Genomic DNA, 21,585 nt, shown 5'->3' with positions numbered 1-21,585 from the left:
TCACCCAGATAATTTTCCCTCCTTACTGACATTCACCCTCAGTGTTGTCCCTCGTCCGTAATCTTTACCCTAATTACTGCCCTTGTCACTAACCTTCACCCTCAGTATTGTCGATCGTTATTAACATTCTCAGTATTGTCCCTCGTCACTATCTTTCACCCATAGTAATGTCCGCAGTCACTAACCTTCACTCTCGGTATTGTCCCTGTCACTAATCTTTACCCTAAGTATTGTCCCTCGTCACTAACCTCCACCCTCAGTCTTGTCCCTCGTCACTAACCTTCACCCACGGTATTGTCCTTCGTCACAAGCCTTCAATCCTTAGTCTTGTAACTCATCACTAACCTTCACGTTTAGTATTGTCCCTCGACACCAACCTTCACCTACAGTATTGTCCCTCGTCACAATCCTTCACCCTCAATATTGTCCCTCGACACTATCCTTCACACTCAATATTGTCCCTCGACACCAACCTTCACCCACAGTATTGTCCCTCGTCACAATCCTTCACCCTCAATATTGTCCCTCGACACTATCCTTCACACTCAATATTGTCCCTCGTCACTAACCTTCACCCTCAATATTGTCCCTCGTCACGAAACCTCACCTTCAGTATTGTTCCTCATCACTAACCTTCACCCTCAGTATTGTCACTCGACACTATCCTTCACCCTCAATATTGTCCCTCGATACTTACCTTCACCCTCAATATTGCCCCTCGTCACTAACCTTCACCCTCAATATTGTCTTTCGTCACTAAACTTCACCCTCAATAGTGTGCCTCGTCACTAACCTTCATCTTCAGTATTGTCCCTCGTCATTAACCTTCACCTTCATTATTGTCCCTCGTCACTAACCTTCACCTTCAGTATTGTCCCTCGAAACTAACCTTCACCTTCAGTATTGTCCCTCGTCATTAACTTTCACCTTCATTATTGTCCCTCGTCACAATCCTTCACCCTCAGTATTGTCACTCGACACTATCCTTCACAGTCAGTATTGTCCCTCGACACTATCCTTCACCCTCAATATTGTCCCTCGATACTTACCTTCACCCTCAATATTGCCCCTCATCACTAACCTTCACAACTCATTATTGTCCCTCGTCACTAACCTTCACCCTCAGTATTGTCCCTCGTCACTTACCTTCACCCTCATTATTGTCCCTCGTCACCAACCTTTACCCTCAGTATTGTCCCTCGTCACCAAACTTCACCCTCAGTTTTGTCCCTTGTCACTAACCTTCAACGTCAGTATTATCCCTCAACACTAACCTTCACAACTCAGCATTGTCCCTCGTCATCAACCTTCACCCTCAGTATTGTCCCTCATCACTAACCTTTAATGTCAGTATTATCCCTCATCACAACCCTTCACCCTCAGTATTGTCCCTCGTCACAAACATTCAACGTCAGTATTATCCCTCATCACTAACCTTCACAACTCAGTATTGTCCCTCGTCACTTACCTTCACCCTCAATATTGTCCCTCGTCACCAAACTTCACCCTCAGTATTATCCCTCGTCACGAACCTTCACAGTCAGTATTGTCACTCGTCACCAAACTTCACCCTCACTATTTTCCCTCGTCACTTACCTTCAACCTCACTATTATCCCTCGTCACTAAACTTCACCCTCAGTGTTTTCCCTCGTAACCAACCTTCACCCTCAGTATTGTCCCTCGTCACCAACCTTCACCCTCAGTATTGTCCCTCGTCACTTATCTTCAACCTCACTATTATCCCTCGTAACTAATCTTCACCCTCAGTATTGTCTCTCGTAACCAACCTTCACCCTCAGTATTGTCCCTCGTCACTAACCTTTACCCTCAGTATTGTCCCTCGTCACTAACCTTTACCCTCAATATTGTCGATCGTTATTAACATTCTCAGTATTGTCCCTCGTCACTATCTTTCACCCACAGTAATGTCCCTCGAAAATTATCTTCACCTTCAGTATTCTCTCTCGTCACTTACCTTCAACCTGAGTATTGTCCCTCATCACTGACCTTCAACCTCTTTAATGTCCCTTGTCACTAACCATCAACCTGAGTATTGTCCTTCGTCACCAACCTTCACCCTTAGTATTTTCCCTCGTCAACAAACCTTTATCCTTAGTATTGTCCCACGTCACTAAACTTAAACCTAACTATTAACCCTCGTCACTAACCGTCACCCTTAGTATTGTCGATCGTTATTAACATTCTCAGTATTGTCCCTCGTCAGGAACCTTCAACCTGAGTATTGTCTGTCGTCACTAACCTTCACCCTCAGTATTGTCGATCGTTATTAACATTCTCAGTATTGTCCCTCGTCACTATCTTTCACACATAGTAATGTCTCTCGTCTCTAATCTTCACCTTCAGTATTGTCCTCGCCACTTACCTTCACCCTCAGTATTGTCCCTCGTCAATAACCTTCAACATGAGTATTATCCCTCGTCACCAACCTTCACCCTCAGTATTGTCCGTCGTCACCAACCTTCACCCTCAGTATTGTGCCTCGTTACCAAACCTTCACCCTCAGTATTGTCCCTCGTCACTAACCTTCACCTTCAGTATTGTCCCTTGTCAATAACCTTCAACATGAGTATTGTCCCTCGTCACCAACCTTCACCCTCAGTATTGTCCCTCGTCACCAACCTTCACCCTCAGTATAGTCCCTCGTCACCAATTCTTCACGCTCAGTATATTCCCTCGTCACTAACCGGCTGCTTGTGCAATTAACCAGGCCATTCACATATATTTATTATTTGGGTTTAAGTAACGAAACCCAAACGATAGTTCCTTGTTTTTTTATAAAAGGGTTGTATATATAATTCCTGAGTGTAGATCGACCGTAAGTCCCACTGTATAGGAGTGAATGAGAAAGGGACGGCGTTTATGTAATATAAACGTTTGGTCACGTCCTTACGATATAAGTTGTTGTGAGCGACTCATGAGTAGTGACCCATCGAGGGAGAATGGTATGGGTACGTCGTTCCCCTTCCTGGGAAGACGGAGCCATCCACTGCGGCTCTAAATAACGTCTTCCTCTAGTCAAGGATATCAAACTACTGCTCGCTTCAGGTGGCCAGAGAGCCGGCTACTTATACCTTTACTCAGCATAGTATGATGCAGCTTCCCGTGGGCACACCTTATCACGTGCATTGTATGTCACCTCATAGCCAGTGAAATTACAGGGTGGTGAATCTGAATATAATATCAGATGTATTGACCCATTTTATATAATATGTTCTGTTGATGAGACAGGGGCCCATGCATAGCTCTGTCACCTACCAGCCGGCTCCGTGGGCCTAAATAACTCACATTGCAGTACATCCTAGACAACCTAACATATTTATAAACAGATATTGTGTTCTAAGCTGGGGATTCTACTACTGTAGGGGTGTGCTACTACAGGGACCTATGCGTTGAGTGTCGTGCAGTTATGTTGTAGACAATTTTGGATGACACTGCCCTGTAATAACAGAACAAGAACATAATTGCCAGAATTAGCAAAATAGAGGGTATGGAGCTTGGTAGTGCAAATTCCGTGAGCAAATTAAAATGGCAAGTTATTTTTCAAATCAGCAAATGTCATTGACATCATTAAATTTGTAATTTGAAACTTTAGTATATATTAACATAAGTAAGCACTTACAGCAATGACAATAACCTAGTGATGTCCTATCAGTGTGATAGCATGTCTTGAACGATGGCAAATGTGTATGTACTTTCACCATATGCCTAGATACTACCTATATCTTGGCTTGATTGAAGAAATCGCTTTCTAAATTTCTTGATAGCCTTGAAATTGTTGCCGCAATCCTGTTGACTTGTGTGTGTCACAGTAGGCTGGAGTGATTAAGGTCCCATTGACGGGTCAATGTTTGAAATGGTGCAGCAAGCCGCGGCTAATGGTCACACTAGGTCATCCACAATACCATACCTCCAGTGCTGAGACCATCTCTCCAGGCAGGATGTCTCATCATCACTAGGGTGGAGTGCTGGGGTGCTGGTAACTGAGGTTGTTCACACAATACGAAAAGAATTTTTGTTGACAGGATGTTGATTGATGAGTAGTCACAACAACTGCAGTCGTCCTGTCACCTGGGCAGTGAACAGATCATTTGCAGAAACTAATGTTCACTTCAGCTCACAGGATTGTTGCGTTGGTGAATTCTCATTCTGGTAATGGAAGTACTCTTCAAAAATTGCAGGTACTATCTTCCAACTATTGCTGCTGTAATCACGCTGTGAGGAAGTGTGTGGTTGAGGTCGAAGGCATCTCTGACGCGATCGCCTTCCTCTTAATAGGATTGGTGGACCAACACTTTCGATCTGGCGGTGAGCATAGGTTTCAGAATAGCTCTAGCGTTGTAGGCTTCTTTAAACGTAACGGTATTATTACGTGGATGACCATCTATCATGTTCGTTTTTGAGGTTGAGAGCCAAGTAACCCGTCCTTTGGCAAATATTGCTGAACCATATAGAGTCCGCCTAGAAGGGCATGCCACGTCTTGAGAATCAATTAGTAACGGCTTTCATTCGCTGATGCTCAGCTGGTACCTGAAGCTCCTTCGAGCTCAGCATTTACTAAGGTCGCCATATGAAGTCTCGGTAGAAATTTACGTTGCAGCTCTTGATAGGATGTCAGGCCAATACATTAGCGCAAGCACCTGTGTCTATATCAAGAGCCAATCTGGTGTATCCACTCTCACCGTCATATTCCTTCCACTTTGCTAAGCGCCGCTGCCTAACAGAGGCTGCTTTATAGAAGTGCTGGCCGAGGGAGGGCAGGAATTACCTAGCTATCCTCTCTCCTTGGTGTAGTAAAGTACGGCACATATAACTTAATATCTGTGATTGCTACGCATGTTTACGTTTTATATATGTATATATATATAATAATATATATTATTCTTCTAAACTAGTATACTTACAGTAATTGGGAGAACATAATTCACTCTACCTTACCAATTGTGTATATGAATTGTTTTATATATATATATATATATATATATATATATATATATATATATATATATATATATATATATATATATATATATATATATATATATATATATATATATGTGTTCTTCTTCTAAACCAGTATATGCCACAGTAATAGGAAACATAATTCTCTACTTTTACCAACTGTGTATATGGTGTTATGACTGTTAGTTGTAACAATCGCCGAAGCTATAGAGTTTCACTGTGTATAAAAAGTATTTTTACTCTTTAAATACCTCAGTATTACAGGAGTTAAGGCGTCTGTAAATAAACACTTGATCCATCTAGCTGCTTTATCTGTTGTGGGGTGAGTGTCGGCGTGTGGGTGACGTCAATCTTCCCTCACTGTAGGCTATGCGCTGATACGATGTAGCCTCCACCGAATGTCAAATCTTCTGACACTGGAAATACCGCAATCAACGATCGCAAAACCACAGATGGTTCCCGGGTGGGGGGTTAGTGGGTGGACCACCTCTTCCCTCACTGTGAGGTCCGGGCGCACCGCACTGACGAACGCCGGGTAGATCCACTTGACGACAGAATAATACTCCACAAATGGGCAGGCGCTCTGGCCCTCTCCTTGTCGTTAACAGGATTTCACGTCAGCAATAACTCCAATTGCGGATTGTGAGATAATTCTGCCACCTCTTGAGGGTGTCAGAGATGAGAACACTCACTAAGTATCGTCTCATGGGATACGTACAACACTCGGATTATGTAACGCGTCACTGTTTGTGTGTTTTCTGCGCCACAAAAACAGGACGGTAAGACTACCGGTTTGGAATCCGTACACCGCTGCCACCCTATGTGGATCGGCTGCTTGTTGCAATTAACCAGGCCGTTCACATATTTATTATTTGAGTTTAAGTAAGCAGAAACCCAAACGATAGTTCCTTGTTTTTGTTATAAAAAGGGTTGGCCATATATAATTCTGAGTGTAGATCGACCGTAAGTCACTGTATAGGAGTGAATGAAAGGACGGCGTTTTTATGTAATATAAACGTTTGGTCACGTCCTTATAATATAAGTTATTTGTGAGCGACCTCATGAGTATTGACCCATCGAGAAGAACGGTATGGATACGTCATTCCCCCTCGAGGAAGACAGGCCATCCACTGCAACTCTCAAATAACGTCTTCCTCTAGTCAAGGATATCAAACTACTGCTTTCTCGCTTCAGGTGGCCAGAGGCAGCTACTTATGCCTTTACTCAGCATAGTATGACGCAGCTTCCCGTGGGCACACCTTATCACGTGCATTGAACATGTCACCTCATAGCCAGTGGAAAGTTACAGGGTGAATCTGAATATAATATCAGATGTATTGACCCATTTATTTAATATGTTCTGTTGATGAGACAGGGCCCTTACACCTCGTTACCAAACCTTCACCCTCACAATTGTCCCTCGTCAATAACCTTCACCTTCAGTATTGTCCCTTGTCAATAACCTTCAACATGAATATTGTCCCTCTTCACCAACCTTCACCCTCAGTATTCCCTCGTCACTAACCTTCACCCTCAGTATTGTCACTCGACGCTAACCGTCACCTTTTGAATTGTCCCTCATCACTAACCTTCACCCTCAGTATTGTCACTCGACACTATCCTTCACCCTCAGTATTGTTCCTGGTCACTAACCCTCCCTCAGCATTGTCCTTATTCGCTAACCTTCACCCTCAGGTTTGTCCCTCGCCCCTAATCTTCACCCTCATTATTGTCTCTGGTCACTAACTTTCAGCCACAGTAGGCTACTGTCCCTCGTCAGTATCCTTTTTCCTCGATATTGTCCTCTGTCACTAACCATCACTCTTAGTATTGTCCCTCAACACGAACAGTCACCTTTAGTATTGTCCCCCATCACTAACCTTCACCCTCAGTATTGTCCCTCGTCATAATCTTTTACCTAAGTTGTCCCTCGTCACTAAACTATAATCTCAGTTTTTCCATCATCACTAATCTTCACCCTCAGCATTGTCCCACGTCATTAACCTCCACCCACAGTATTGTCCCTCGTCACAATCCTTCACTCTCAATAATGTCCCTCGACACTATCCTTCACACTCAATATTGTCCCACGTCACTAACCTTCACCCTCAATATTGTCCTCGTCACGAAACCTCACCATCAATATTGTCCCTCATCACTAACCTTCACCCTCAGTAATGTCACTCGATACTATCCTTCACCCTATTGTCCCTCGACACTATCCTCCACCCTCAGTATTGTCCCTCGTCATTAACCTTCACCTTCAGTATTTTCCCTCGTCACTAACCTTCACCTTCAGTATTGTCCCTCGTCATTAACTTTCGCCTTCATTGTGTCCCTCGTCACTATCCTTCACGCTCAGTATTGTCCCTCGTCACTAACCTTCAACCTCAGTGTTTTCCCTCATCACTAACCTTCACAACTCATTATTGTCCTCTTCACTAACCTTCACCCTCAGTATTGTCCCTCGTCAGTTACCTTCACCCTCAGTATTGTCCCTCGTCACCAACCTTTACCCTCAGTATTGTACCTCGTCACCAACCTTCAACCTCAGTTTTGTCCCTCGTCACTAACCTTCAACGACAGTATTATCCCTCAACACTAACCTTCACAACTCAGCATTGTCCCTCGTCACCAACCTTCACCCTCAGTATTCTCCCTCGTCACTAACTCTCAACCTCAGTATTTTCCCTCATCACTAACCTTCACAACTCATTATTGTCCCTCTTCACTAACCTTCACCCTCAGTATTGTCCCTCGTCCCTTACCTTCACCCTCAGTATTGTCCCTCGTCACCAACCTTCACCCTCATTATTGTCCCTCGTCACCAACCTTCACCCTCAGTATTGTCCCTCGTCACTTACGTTTAACCTCACTATTCTCTCTCGTCACTAACCTTCAACCTGAGTATTGTCCCTCATCACTAACCTTCAACCTAGTAATGTCCCTCGTCACTAACTGAACCTGAGTATTGTCCCTCGTCACCAACCTTCACCCTCAGAATTTTCCCTCGTTACCAAACCTTCATCCTTAGTATTGTCTCTCGTCACTAATCTTCAACTTAACTATTAACCCTCGTCACTAACCTTCACCCTTAGTATTGTCGATCGTTATTAACATTCTCAGTATTGTCCCTCGTCAGTAGCCTTCAACCTCACTATTATCCCTCGTCACTAATCTTCACCCTCAGTATTGTCCTTCGTCACTTACGTTCAACCTCACTATTATCCCTCGTCACTAATCTTCACCCTCAGTATTGTCCCTCGTAATAACCTTCACCCTCAGTATTGTCCCCCGTCACCAACCTTCACCCTCAGTATTGTCCCTCGTCACTTACGTTCAACCATACTATTCTCTCTCGTCACTAACCTTCAACCTGAGTATTGTCCCTCATCACTAACCTTCAACCTCTGTAATGTCCCTCGTCACTAACTATGAACCTGAGTATTGTCCCTCGTCACCAACCTTCACCCTCAGTATTTTCCCTCGTTACCAAACCTTCATCCTTAGTATTGTCTCTCGTCACTAATCTTCAACTTAACTATTAACCCTCGTCAGTAACCTTCACCCTTAGTATTGTCGATCGATATTAACATTCTCAGTATTGTCCCTCGTCAGTAGCCTTCAACCTCTATAATGTCCCTCGTCACTAACCATCAACCTGAGTACAGCAGCCCTCGTCATTAACCTATTCCCTAAGTATTGTCCCTCGTCACTAACCTCCACCCTCAGTATTGACCCTCGTCACTAACCTTCAATCTCAGTATTGACCCTCTTCACTAACCTCCACCATCAGTATTGCCCGTCACTAATTTTCAATCTCAGTATTGTCCCTCGTCACTAACACTCACCATAGGTATTGTTCTTCATCAATAACCTTCACCCTCAGAATTGTCCCTCGTCACTGACCCTTACCCTAAGTATTGTCCCTCGCCACTAATCTTCACCCAGAGTATTGTCCCTCATCACTAACATTCACCATCAGTATTGTCCCTCGTCATTAACCCTCACCTAGAGTATTTTCCCTCCTCACTGACATTCACCCTCAGTATTGTCCCTCGTCCCTAATCTTTACCCTAATTACTGCCCCGTCACTAACCTTCACCCTCAGTATTGTCCTTTGTCAGTAACCTTCAACTAGTATTGTTCGTCGTCACTAACCTTCACCCTCATTATTGTCGTTCGTTATTAACATTCTCAGTATTGTCCCTCGTCACTATCTTTCATCCATAGAAATGTCCGCATTCACTAACCTTCACCCATAGTATTGTCCCTCGTCACAATCCTTCACCCTCAATATTGTCCTTCGACACTATCCTTCACCCTCAATATTGTCCCTCGTCACGAAACCTCACCTTCGGTATTGTCCCTCATCACAAACCTTCACCCTCAGTATTGTCACTCGACACTATCCTTCACCCACAGGTTAGTCCCTCGACACTATCCTTCACCCTCAATATTGTCCCTCGATACTAACCTTCACCCTCAATATTGTCCCTCATCACTAACCTTCACCTTCAGTATTGTCCCTCATCACTAACCTTCACCCTCAATAGTGTGCCTCGTCACTAACCTTCACCTTCAGTATTGTCCCTCGTCATTATCCTTCACCTTCATGATTGTCCCTCGTCACTAACCATCACCTTCAGTATTGTCCCTCGTCACTAATCTTCACCTTCAGTATTGTCTCTCGTCATTAACTTTCACCTTCATAATTATCCCTCGTCACTATCCTTCACCCTCAGTATTGTCCCTCATCACTGACTACAACTCATTATTGTCCCTCGTCACAAACCTTCGCCCTCAGTATTGTCCCTCGTCCTTACCTTCACCTTCAGTTTTGTCCCTCGTCACCAACCTTCACCCTCAGTATTGTCCCTCGTCACCAACCTTCACCCGCAGTTTTGTCCCTCGTCACTAACCTTCAATCTCAGTATTGTCCCTCTTCACTAACCTCCACCATTAGTATTGTCCTTCGTCACTAATCTTCAATCTCAATATTGTCCCTCGTCACTACCCCTTACCCTAAGTATTGTCCCTCGCCACTAACCTTCACCCAGAGTATTGTCCCTCATCACTAACATTCACCATCAGTATTGTCCCTCGTCATTAACCCTCACCCAGAGTATTTTCCCTCCTCACTGACATTCACCCTTAGAATTGTCCCTCTTCCCTAATCTTTACCCTAATTACTGCCCTTGTCACTAACCTTCACCCTCAGTATTGTCCCTTGTCAGTAACCTTCAACCTAAGTATTGTCCGTCGTCACTAACCTTCACCCACAGAATTGTCCCTCGTCACTAACATTCACCCTCAGTATTGTCCCTCGTCATTAACACTCACCCAGAGTATTTTCCCTCTTCACTGACATTCACCCTCAGTATTGTCCCTCGTCCCTAATCTTTACCCTAATTACTGCCCTTGTCACTAACCTTCACCCTCAGTATTGTCCCTTTTCAGTAACCTTCAACCTGAGTATTGTCCGTCGTCCTCAACCTTCACCCTCAGTATTGTCGATCGTTATTAACATTCTCAGTATTGTCCCTCGTCACTATCTTTCATCCATAGAAATGTCCGCATTCACTAACCTTCACCCACGGTATTGTCCCTCGGCACTAGCCTTCAATCCTTAGTATTGTACCTCATCACTAACCTTCACGTTTAGTAATGTCCCTCGACACCAACCTTCACCCACAGTATTGTCCCTCGTCACAATCCTTCACCTTCAGTATTGTCCCTCGTCACTAACCTTCAACGTCAGTATTATCCCTCATCACTAACCTTCACCCTCAGTATTGTCCCTCGTCACCAACCTTCACCCTCAGTATTGTCCCTCGTCGCTAACCTTCAACGTCATTATTATCCATCATCACTAACCTTCACCCTCAGTATTGTCCCTCGTCACTAACCTTCAACGTCAGTATTATTCCTCATCACTAACCTTCAAAACTCAGTATTGTCCCTCGTCACTTACCTTCACCCTCAGTATTGTCCCTCATCACCAAAGTTCACCCTCAGTATTATCCCTCATCACCAACCTTCACAGTCCATTGTCTCTCGTCACTAATCTTCACCCTCAGTATTATCCTTCGTCACTAATCTTCAGCCTCAGTATTGTCCCTTGTAACCAGCCTTCACCCCCAGTATCTTTCCTCGTCACCAACCTTCACCCTCAGTATTGTCCCTCGTCACTTACCTTCATCCTCCTTATTATCCCTCGTCACTAATTTTCACCCTCAGTATTGTCCCTGGTCACTTACGTTCAATCTCACTATTATCCCTCGTCACTAATCTTCACCCTCAGTATTGTCCCTCGTCACCAACCTTCACCCTCAGTATTGACCCTCGTAACCAACCTTCACCCTCAGTATTGTCCCTCGGCACCAACCTTAACCCTCAGTATTGGCCCTCGTCACCAACCTTCACCCTCAGTTTTGTCCCTAGTCACTTACTACCTCACTATTATCCCTCGTCACTAACCTTCACCCAAAGTATTGTCCCTCATCACTAACATTCACCCTCAGTATTGTCCCTCGTCATTAACCCTCACCCAGAGTATTTTCCCTCTTCACTGACATTCATCCTCAGTATTGTCCCTCGTCCCTAATCTTTCCCTAATTACTGCTCCTGTCACTAACCTTCACCCTCAGTATTGTCCCTTTTCAGTAACCTTCAACTTGAGTATTGTCCGTCGTCACTAACCTTCACCCTCATTATTGTCGATCGTTATTAACATTCTCAGTATTGTCCCTCGTCACTATCTTTCACCCATAGAAATTTCCGCAGTCACTAACCTTCACCCACGGTATTGTCCCTCGTCACAAACCTTCAATCCTTAGTATTGTACCTCATCACTCTCCTTCACGTTTAGTATTGTCCCTCGACACCAACCTTCAACCACAGTATTGTCACTCGTCAGAATCCTTCCACCTTAATAATGTCCCTCGACACTATCCTTCACACTCAATATTGTACCTCGTCACAAACCTTCACCCTCAATATTGTCCCTCGTCACGAAACCTCACCTTCAGTATTGTCCCTCATCACAAACCTTCACCCTCAGTATTGTCACTCGACACTATCCTTCACCCACAGTATTGTCCCTCGACACTATCCTTCACCCTCAATATTGTCCCTCGATACCTTCCTTCACCCTCAATATTGTCCCTCGTCATTAACCTTCACCTTCATGATTGTCCCTCGTCACTAACCTTCACCTTCAGTATTGTCCCTCGTCACTAACCTTCACCTTCAGTATTGTCCCTCGTCATTAACTTTCACCTTCATTATTGTCCCTCGTCACTATCCTTCACCCTCAGTATTGTCCCTCATCACTAACCTTCACTACTCTTATTGTTTCCTCGTCACTAACCTTCACCCTCAGTATTGTCCTTGTCACTTACCTTTCACCTCAGTATTGTCCTCGTCACCAACCTTCACCCTCAGTATTGTCCTCGTCCACTAACCTTCAACGTCGTTTTATCCTCAACACTAACCTTCACAACTATGCATTGTCCTCGTCACCAACCTTCACCCTCAGTATTGTCCCTCGTCACTAACCTTCAACGTTAGTTTTTTCCATCATACTAACCTTCACTACTCATTATTGTCCCTCGTCACTAACCTTCACCTCAGTATTGTCCCTTGCTTACCTTCACCCTCAGTATTGTCCTCGTCCCAAACTTCACCTCAGTATTATTCCTCGTCACCAACCTTCACAGTCAGTATTGTCCCTCGTCACCAATCTTCACCCTCAGATTTATCCCTCGTCACTAATCTTCACCCTCAGTATTGTCCCTCGTCACCAACCTTCACCATCAGTATTGTCCCTCGTAACCAACCTTCACCCTCAGTATTGTCCTCATCACTAGCCTTCAACCTCTGTAAGTCCCTCGTCACTAACCATCAACATAGTGTGTCCCTCGTCACCAACCTTCACCCTCAGTATTGTCGATCGTTATTAACATTCTCAGTATTGTCCCTCGTCACTAGCTTTCACCCTCAGTATTGTCCCTCTTCAGTAACCTTCAACCTGAGCATTGTTCATCGTCATTAACCTTCACCCTCAGTATTGTCGATCGTTATTAACATTCTCAGTATTGTCCCTCGTCACTATCTTTCACACATAGTAATGTCCCTCGTCACTAATCTTCACCTTCAGTATTGTCCTCGCCACTTTTCACCTCAGTATTGTCCCTCGCCAATAACCTTCAACATAGTTTGTCCTCGTCACCAACCTTCATCCTCATTATTGTTCCTCGTCCCAACCTTCACCCTCAGTATTGTCCTCGTCCCAACCTTCACCTCAGTATTGTCCTCGTTCCAAACCTTCACCCTCAGTATTCCCTCGTCACTATCTTTACAGTAGTAATGTCCCTCGTCACTAACCTTACCACCTCAGTATTGTCCCTCACAATAACCTTCAACATGATTATTGTCCCTCGTCACCAACCTTCACCCTCAGTATTGTCCCTAGTCACCAACCTTCACCCTCTGCATTGTCCCTCGTCTCCAAACCTTCACGCTCAGCATATTCCCTCGTCACTAACCTTCACCCTCAGTATTGTCACTCGACTCCTTCACCTTTTGTATTGTCCCTCATCACTAACCTTCACCCTCAGTATTGTCCCTCGTCACTAACCTTCAACCTCAGTATTGTCCCTGGTCACTAACCCTCTCTCAATTGTCCTTATTCTTCTTACACTCCAGGTTTGTCCCTGCACTAATCTCCCTCATTATTGTCCCTGGTCACTAACTTTCAGCCACAGTAGGGTACTGTACCTCGATATCCTTTTTCCTCGATATTGTCCTCAGTCACTAACCCTCACCTTCAGTATTGTCCCTCAACACGAACAGTCACCCTTAGTATTGTCCCTAGCCACTCACCCTCACCCAGAGAAATCTCCCTCATCACTAACCTTCACCCCTCAGTATTGTTCCCCATCACTACTCTTTACCCTAATTATTGTCCCTCGTCATTAACCTTTACCCTAAGTATTGTGCCTCGTCATTAACATTCTCAGTAATGTCCCTCATCAATAACCTTCACCCTCTGAATTGTATCTCGTCACTAATCCTTGCCCTAAGTATTGTTCCTCGTCACTAACCTCCACCCTCAGTATTGTCCCTCGTTACTAATCTTCAATCTCAGTATTGTCCCTTGTCACTAACATTCACCATGAGCATTGTTCTTCATCACTAACCTTCATCTTCAGTATTGTCCCACGTCATTTACCTTCACCCTCTGAATTATCCCTCGTCACTAATCCTTACCGTAAGTATTGTCCCTCGTCACTAACCTCCTCGTATTGTCCCTCGTCACTAATCTTCACCCTCAGTATTGTCCGCAGTCACTAACCTTCACTCTCTGTATTGTCCCCATCACTAACCTCCACCCTCAGTATTGTCTCTCGTCACTAACCATCAATCTCAGTATTGTCCCTCTTCAGTAACATTCACCATGAGCATTGTTCTTCATCAATAACCTTCACCCTCAGAATTGTCCCTCGTCACTAACCCTTACCCTAAGTATTGTCCCTCGCCACTAACCTTGACCCAGATTATTGTCCCTCATCACTAACATTCACCCTCAGTATTGTCCCTCGTCATTAACCCTCACCCAGAGTATTGTCCCTCATCACTGACATTCACTCTTAGTATTGTCTCTCGTCACTAGTCTTTACCCTAAGTACTGTCCCTCGTCACTAATCTTCAACCTCAGTATTGTCCCTTAACACGAACCCTCACCCTCAGTATTGTCCCTCGCCTCTAACCTTCTCCGTCAGTATTGTCCCTAGTCACTAAGCTTCCCCCGAATTATGGTCCCTCGTCACTAACCTCCACCTTCAGTATTGTCCCTCGTCACTAACCTTCAATCTCAGTATTGTCCCTCTTCACTAACGTTCACCCTCAATATTGTCCCTCATCACTAACCTTTGCCCATGGTATTTTCCCTCATCACCAACATTCATTCTCAGTATTGTCCCTCGTCACTAAACTTTGCCTACATTATTCTTCCTCGTCACTAACCTTCACCCACAGTATTGTCCCTCATCACTAACCTTTACTTAGGGGCATTGTCCCTTCTTACGATCCTTCATTCTCGGCATTGTCCCTAGTCGCTAACTTTCACCTACAAGAGGCTATTGTCCCTCATCACTAACCTTCATTCTCAGTACTGTTTCTCCTCACTAACTTTTATTCTCAGTATTGTGTCTCATCACTATCCTTCATCCACCTGTATTGTCCCTCGTCACTAACCTTTCTTTCTCAGAATTGTCCCTCGTCACTTACCTTCACCCTCAGTATTGTCCCTCGTCAATAACATTCTCGGTTTTGTCCCTCATCAATAACTTTCATCCTCAGTATTGACCCTCGTCAGCTACCTTCACCCACAGTAATGTCTCACTAACGTTCTCCCTCAGTATTATCCCACGGGTCTTCTTCAATCTCAGTAATACCCCTCGTCACTAACCTTCACCCTCAGTATTGTCCTTCGTTTATAACACTCTCAGTACTGTTCCTCATCACTAACCTTCACCCTAAATATTGTCCCTCGTCACTAACCTTCACTCATGTTACTTTCCCTCGTCTCTAACATTCATTCTCAGTATTGTCCCTCGTCAGTAGACTTTACCTACAGTATTCTTCCTCATCACTATCCTTCACCCACAGTATTGTCCCTCATCACTAACATTCACCCTCAGTATTGTCCCTCGTTACTAACCTTCGCCCTCAGTATTGTCTCTCTTCACTAACATTCACCCTCATTATTGTCCCTCGTTACTAACCTTCACCCTCAGTATTTTTTCTCTTCACCAACCTTCACTCTCAGTATTGTCTCTCATCACTAACCTTCCTCCACGGTTCTTGAAACAATCCACGACTGTTTCCTACGCCAACATATACCCGAACCCACCCGGGGTAATAATATACTCGATTTAGTTCTATCAAACAGAGGAAACCTCATTAGTAATATCGAGGTAGGGAATGAACTTGCTAACAGCGTTCACAAAGAAATAAGATTCCAATTAGAATTTCTGGTCAGCCGCAAGGAAAATGTCACTAATGTCCCAGATTTCAGCAGGGCAAACTTTGATATCTTGAAGAGGTAGCTGAGAGAAGGGGTATCACGTTTGGGGGGTGAATTACATGACCTCACACAATTTTCCCACAGAGGGCGACCTCACCTTACTCTGGAGATGTGACGGTTGAGGATGACCTGATCACGAGATCTGAGGTTGACGAATTCCACAACAATTTAAATTATGAGTTACTTTATGCACAAAAACAGAACATACCATACAGAAAACTCAGACCAAACAACAATGACCCTAAATGGACAAATAACTATATAAAGAATGTTATTGGACAATTGGAAGGCTATCGGTAGGAGAATAAATCGTGGTGAAGTTCACCTCCGAGATTATTATAAGGTATTGGCCGGTAGGATCAAGACCGAGATAAGAAAAGCAAAGAAGAATAATGAGCTGAATGTAACAAGTGAGGCGAGGTCAAACAGAGGATTCCATCAAATGTATCAAACTAAAACACGAGAAAAGATTGAACCAATACAGTCAGATACCGGCGAGCTAGCTGATAACGAGGGAGAAATGAGCAATAATCTGAATAAATATTTTTCAAAAGTTTTCACTACCGAAAATTTAAATATGAAACATGATACCCAAGGCACCGACTCTATACAGAGATAGTGAAGAAAATAAATTAAGTGAGAAAGAAGTGACTAGTAACGATGTTAGTAAGCAAATAGACAAACTAAAGCCTAACAAGTCACCAGGTCCCAATGAGATATTTGCCAGACTATTAAAGGAATGTGAGGAAGAGCTTAGTATGGCCTAAGCAAAGTTGTTTAACATGTCCTTAAAGATGGGTGTAGTACCAGAATCCTGTGAGATAGCTCCAGTAATACCGATTTTCAAGAAGGGAGATAGATCACTCTCCTCTAACTACCGCCCAATCAGTCTGATTTAGAATAGAGTTTGAAATGATTGCTTCCAGTAATTTGCCTACTATTGATGTTAGACTGATTGAACAGTAGTTAGAAGATATCCCCCTGAAATCAGGATTCTGGTATTTTAGTTTGTCAGTGCCTCCGAGTTTCATCATTTAAGTACTGTTGAAATTCACCCTCGTTATCAGTTAATCTTTCTCATTTAGTTTGACTATTGATAAAGTCTGGGGTTCTTCGCCTCCCTTGCTATCTTCACCTTATTATTCCTTTTTGCTTATCTCGGTCTTAACCCTACCGGCCATTACCTTATAATAATCCCGGAGGTAAATTTCGCCACGATTTATCCTTCTACCTATAGCCTTCCTTTGGCCAATAATGTTCTTTAAATAATTATTTATCCATTTAGGGTTATTGTTGTCTGATCTGATTTTTTGTATGGTATGTTCTGCCTTTGTGCATTAAGTAACTCCTTATTTAAATTGTCGTGGAACTCGGCAATCTCAGATCTCGTTATCATTTCGGTTTCAACCGTCAGGTTCATGGGTGGGGTGAGGTGGGTGTAGTTCACCCCCAAGCGTGATACTCCTTCTCTCAACTGCCTCTTCAAACTATCAAAGTTTGCCCTTCTGAAATCTGGGATTTTTGTGGAATTTTCCTTATGTCTGCCCTGAAAATCTTACTGGAATCTAATTTCTTTGTGAATGCTGTTTGCAAGTTCGTTCCCTACACTCCTCTATCACTCTATACACTCCTCTAACACTCTACACACCCCTCCTACACCACCCTAACACTCTATACTATCCTCTAACACTCTATACACTCCTCCTACACTACCCTAACACTCTATAAACTCCTCTAACACTCTACACACGCCTCCTACACCACCCTAACACTCTATACACTCCTCCTACACCACCCTAACACTCTATACACTCCTCCTACACCACCCTAACACTCTATACACTCCTCCTACACCACCCTAACACTCTATACACTCCTCCTACATCACCCTAACACTCTATACACTCCTCCTACACCACCCTAACACTCTATACACTCCTCCTACACCACCCTAACACTTTACACACTCCTTCTACACCACCCTAACACTATATACACTCCTCCTACACCACCCTAACACTCTACACACTCCTCCTACACCACCCTAACACTCTATACACTCCTCTTACACCCCCCTAACACTCTATACACTCCTCTAACACTCTAGACACTCCTCCTACACCACCCTAACATGGACCATTATTATTTATTATATACATTAACGACATAGATATCGGCATAGACAGCAACGTAAGTAAATTTACTGATGACACTAAAATAGGGCGTGTAATTAAATCTGACGAGGACTCCGCAAAACTACAGGAAGATCTAAACAAATATTTCGAATGGTCTGAAAAATGACTGATGAAATTCAATGTGGACATATGTAAAGTACTCACTATAGGAGATGTAAACTGGGAAACCAGTTACCAGATGAATAACGATGTTATTGAGAAATCCGACTGAGAGACGGAATTAGGAGTAATGGTTAAGTAGGAATCTTAAGCCAAGTAAACAATGAGTATTTGCTCGAAGCTCGGCTAATAAAGTACTTGGCTTCATACAAAGGAGTGTTAGTTACAAGACAAGTGAGGTCATCCTAAACCTAGAGTGAGGGGCGATATGATAGAGGTGTATAAATGGAAGTTAGTGTTAAACAAAGGGGACATTAAAAAGGTACTCGAACTATCCAACCATGGAGCTAACTTGTAACAATGGTTTTAAATTAGACATATTTAGATTTAGGCGTGAAATAGGTAAACATTGGTTTGGAAATAGAGTTGTGGACGAGTGGAACAAGGTAAAAAATATCATCATTAGCTCGAATACGCTGGATAGCTTCAAACATAGGTTGGATGGATATATGATCAATAGGGGTTGGGTGTAAATGGGACTGCCCAGTATGGGCCAATAGGCCCGCTGCAGTTTCCCCCATTCTTATGTTCTTATGTTCTTATGTTTTGTCCCAGGTCACTAACCTTCATTCTCAGCATTGTCCCTCGTCACTCATCACTAACCTTAACCCTCAGTATTTTTCCTCGTCACTAACCTTCACCCACAGCAGGCCATTGTCCTTCGTCACTAACCTTCACCCACAGTAGGCCATTGTCCCTCGTCCCTAACCTTCAAACACAATATTGTCCGTCGTCAATAACATTCATTCTCAGTATTGTCCCTCATCACTAACCTTCACCCACGACGTTGTCCCTCGCCACTAACCTTCACCCATGGCATTGTCCCTCATGACACCTTCATTCTCAGTATTGTCCCTCGTCACTAACCTTCATTCTGAGGTTTGTCCCTCTTCACACACATTCATTCTCATTATAGTCCTTCGTCACTAACTTTCAGTCTCAGTATTTTCCCTCATCACTAACCTTCACCCTCAGTATTGTCCCTCATCGCTAACCTTCACCTTCATTATTGTCCCTCGTCACTAACCTTCACCCTCGTTATTGTCCCTCATTGCTATCCTTCACCCTCAGTATTGTCCCTCGTCACTAACCTTCACCCTCAGTATTGTCCCTCGTCACTAACCTTCACCCACAGTATTGTCCCTCGTCCCTAACCTTCACCCACAGTATTATCCCTCTTCCCTAATCTTCACCCTCAGTATTGTCCCTCGTCCCTAACCCTCACCCTCAGTATTGTCCCTCGTCCCTAACCTTCACCCACAGTATGGTATTATTTCTCGTCACTAACCTTCACCCTCAGCATTGTCCCTTGTTACTAACCTTCACCTTAGTATTGTCCCTCAACACCAACCATCACCCTCAGTATTGTCCCTCGTCACTTACATTCACCATCAGTATTGTCCCTCATCACTTATCTTAATCAACAGTATCGCCCCTCGTCACTAAGCTTCACCCTCAGTTTTGTCTTTTGCTACCTACACGTTTTTCTTTTTACATCGGATGGCAGAAGAAAAGGATTCCCAGTACCTGATCAACACGCCTGGATGCACTATTCCAGACTTTCCTTTGGACGAGATTTTAAAGAATAGGAGGAAAATGCTTAAAGTAAGTGTTGAGTGATTTACTGAATGTGTGTGTGTGTGTGTGCGTGTGTACACACGCATCCACACACACACACACACATTCACATACAGTCACATGTACAAAGACACACACACACACACACACATACCCACATATATTCACATATGCACACACGTGCAATCATATATACACACTTATACACACACGTACACATTCACACATACACATACACATATACACATACATATTCACACATACACACATATACTATTACTACTTTGCAGTCACTCGGAAACGAGTATGACGATCATCCTGCCATGATACAATGATATGAGTTGATAAGGATGTTACCTTCGTTGGTGAGCTCTGAGGTGATTCGAGAGGCCAATATGGAATCGGCATGATCGTCCACAGATGCTGCACGTGTGGAGGGCTACATCTAGTGTGGGGAGGGCGGCGGCAGCGTCTCTCCGGCGTTGTCTCTTGTCTGCCTCGGTATGCAGTCGGGCTAAGTCGAAAGTATTGACACCTTTTCGTGTGGTGCTCCTCCAAAAGTTACGGTATTGGAGTGATATTCTCCCAGGTGAGGGGATCAATTTGGCACTTTTTCAGGTTAGTGTTAAGACTATCCTTATACCTTTTCAGTTGCCCACCAGCATTACGTTTACTAGTCAAGTGACTGTAAAGTAGCTGCTTTGGTAGTCTACTGTCGTCCATGCGGGTTACATGGGGAGTCTAATGTAGTTGTTCATGGATAATGGTAGCAGCGATGCTCCTACAGTTGGTGTCAGCGAGAATATTGGCATTTGTTCTCTTGTCTTCCCAGCGAACTTGGAGGATGGAACGTAGACTACGTTGGTGAAAATTGTCAAGTGCCTTGAGGTGCCTCCTGTATGTGAACTCTGTCTCGCTGCCATATAGCAGGGTGGGGAGTACCACAGCTTGATATGCATGCAAGTTTGTAAATAATTTCAGCACCCTACAGCTAAAGACAATGGTACGATCTGCCAAAAGCTTGAGATGCATATCTGATCTACGGTAATTGCCGCAGTCTAACCGGTCTCCCTTGTTCTTATAAATATTTACAATGGAGGCGTCCTTAAGAACTCTGGGGATTTTCCCCTTTTCCCATAGACTCTCCAGGAGCGAGTGGAGACGGCTAGTAAGCAGAGGTCCTCTTGCTTTATGCATCTCGGCTGGGATTCTATCAGGCCCTGAAGCTTTGTTATTTTTCATCTATTTGATGGCAGTTGCTACCTCATCCAGGGATGGAGGATAGCTAAGGTGGGTCAGGTCAGGATGTTGAGGGGCCTGCTGGGTAGTCAGGACATCCACATCGGTGTTTCAGTTGAGCAGCGAATGGTAGTTCTTTCCAGCATTGAAGGATGCCTACTTTGTCTTTAACTAGGGAGTGACCGTCGGATGAGCGGAGGGGGACCACGCCATGAATGATTGACCCATAAAATGTTTTAGTGAAATTGAAAAATTCGCACATCTTGTGTTAATATGTAAGTTTTTGCATATCACATGCATTATTTTTCAACTATTCCTTCTTTTGATTGCGAAGTTCGTGC

At 43.9% G+C, this 21,585-nt stretch overlaps 1 protein-coding gene across 2 annotated transcripts in view; it reads left to right on the top strand.

The window, feature by feature from the left end:
* LOC121869958 overlaps window positions 1-21,585 on the top strand; it is a 113,041-nt gene that overhangs the window by 23,118 nt on the left and 68,338 nt on the right. Inside the window, exon 3 of one of the 2 annotated variants that reach the window (XM_042371580.1) lies at window positions 19,938-20,032. In XM_042371580.1, coding sequence (XP_042227514.1) covers window positions 19,938-20,032 — 95 coding nt within the window. Of the gene's footprint in view, window positions 1-19,934; window positions 20,033-21,585 lie in introns of both variants that reach the window. The other variant, XM_042371570.1, reaches the window with a different exon arrangement.

This window comes from Homarus americanus, unplaced genomic scaffold (assembly GCF_018991925.1).
Source record: "Homarus americanus isolate GMGI-L3 unplaced genomic scaffold, GMGI_Hamer_2.0 scaffold32583, whole genome shotgun sequence".
Classification (NCBI taxonomy): Eukaryota; Metazoa; Arthropoda; class Malacostraca; order Decapoda; family Nephropidae; genus Homarus; species Homarus americanus.
The sequence above is the reverse complement of the archived record's forward strand: the minus strand, read 5'-3'. Positions and strand labels throughout refer to the sequence as shown.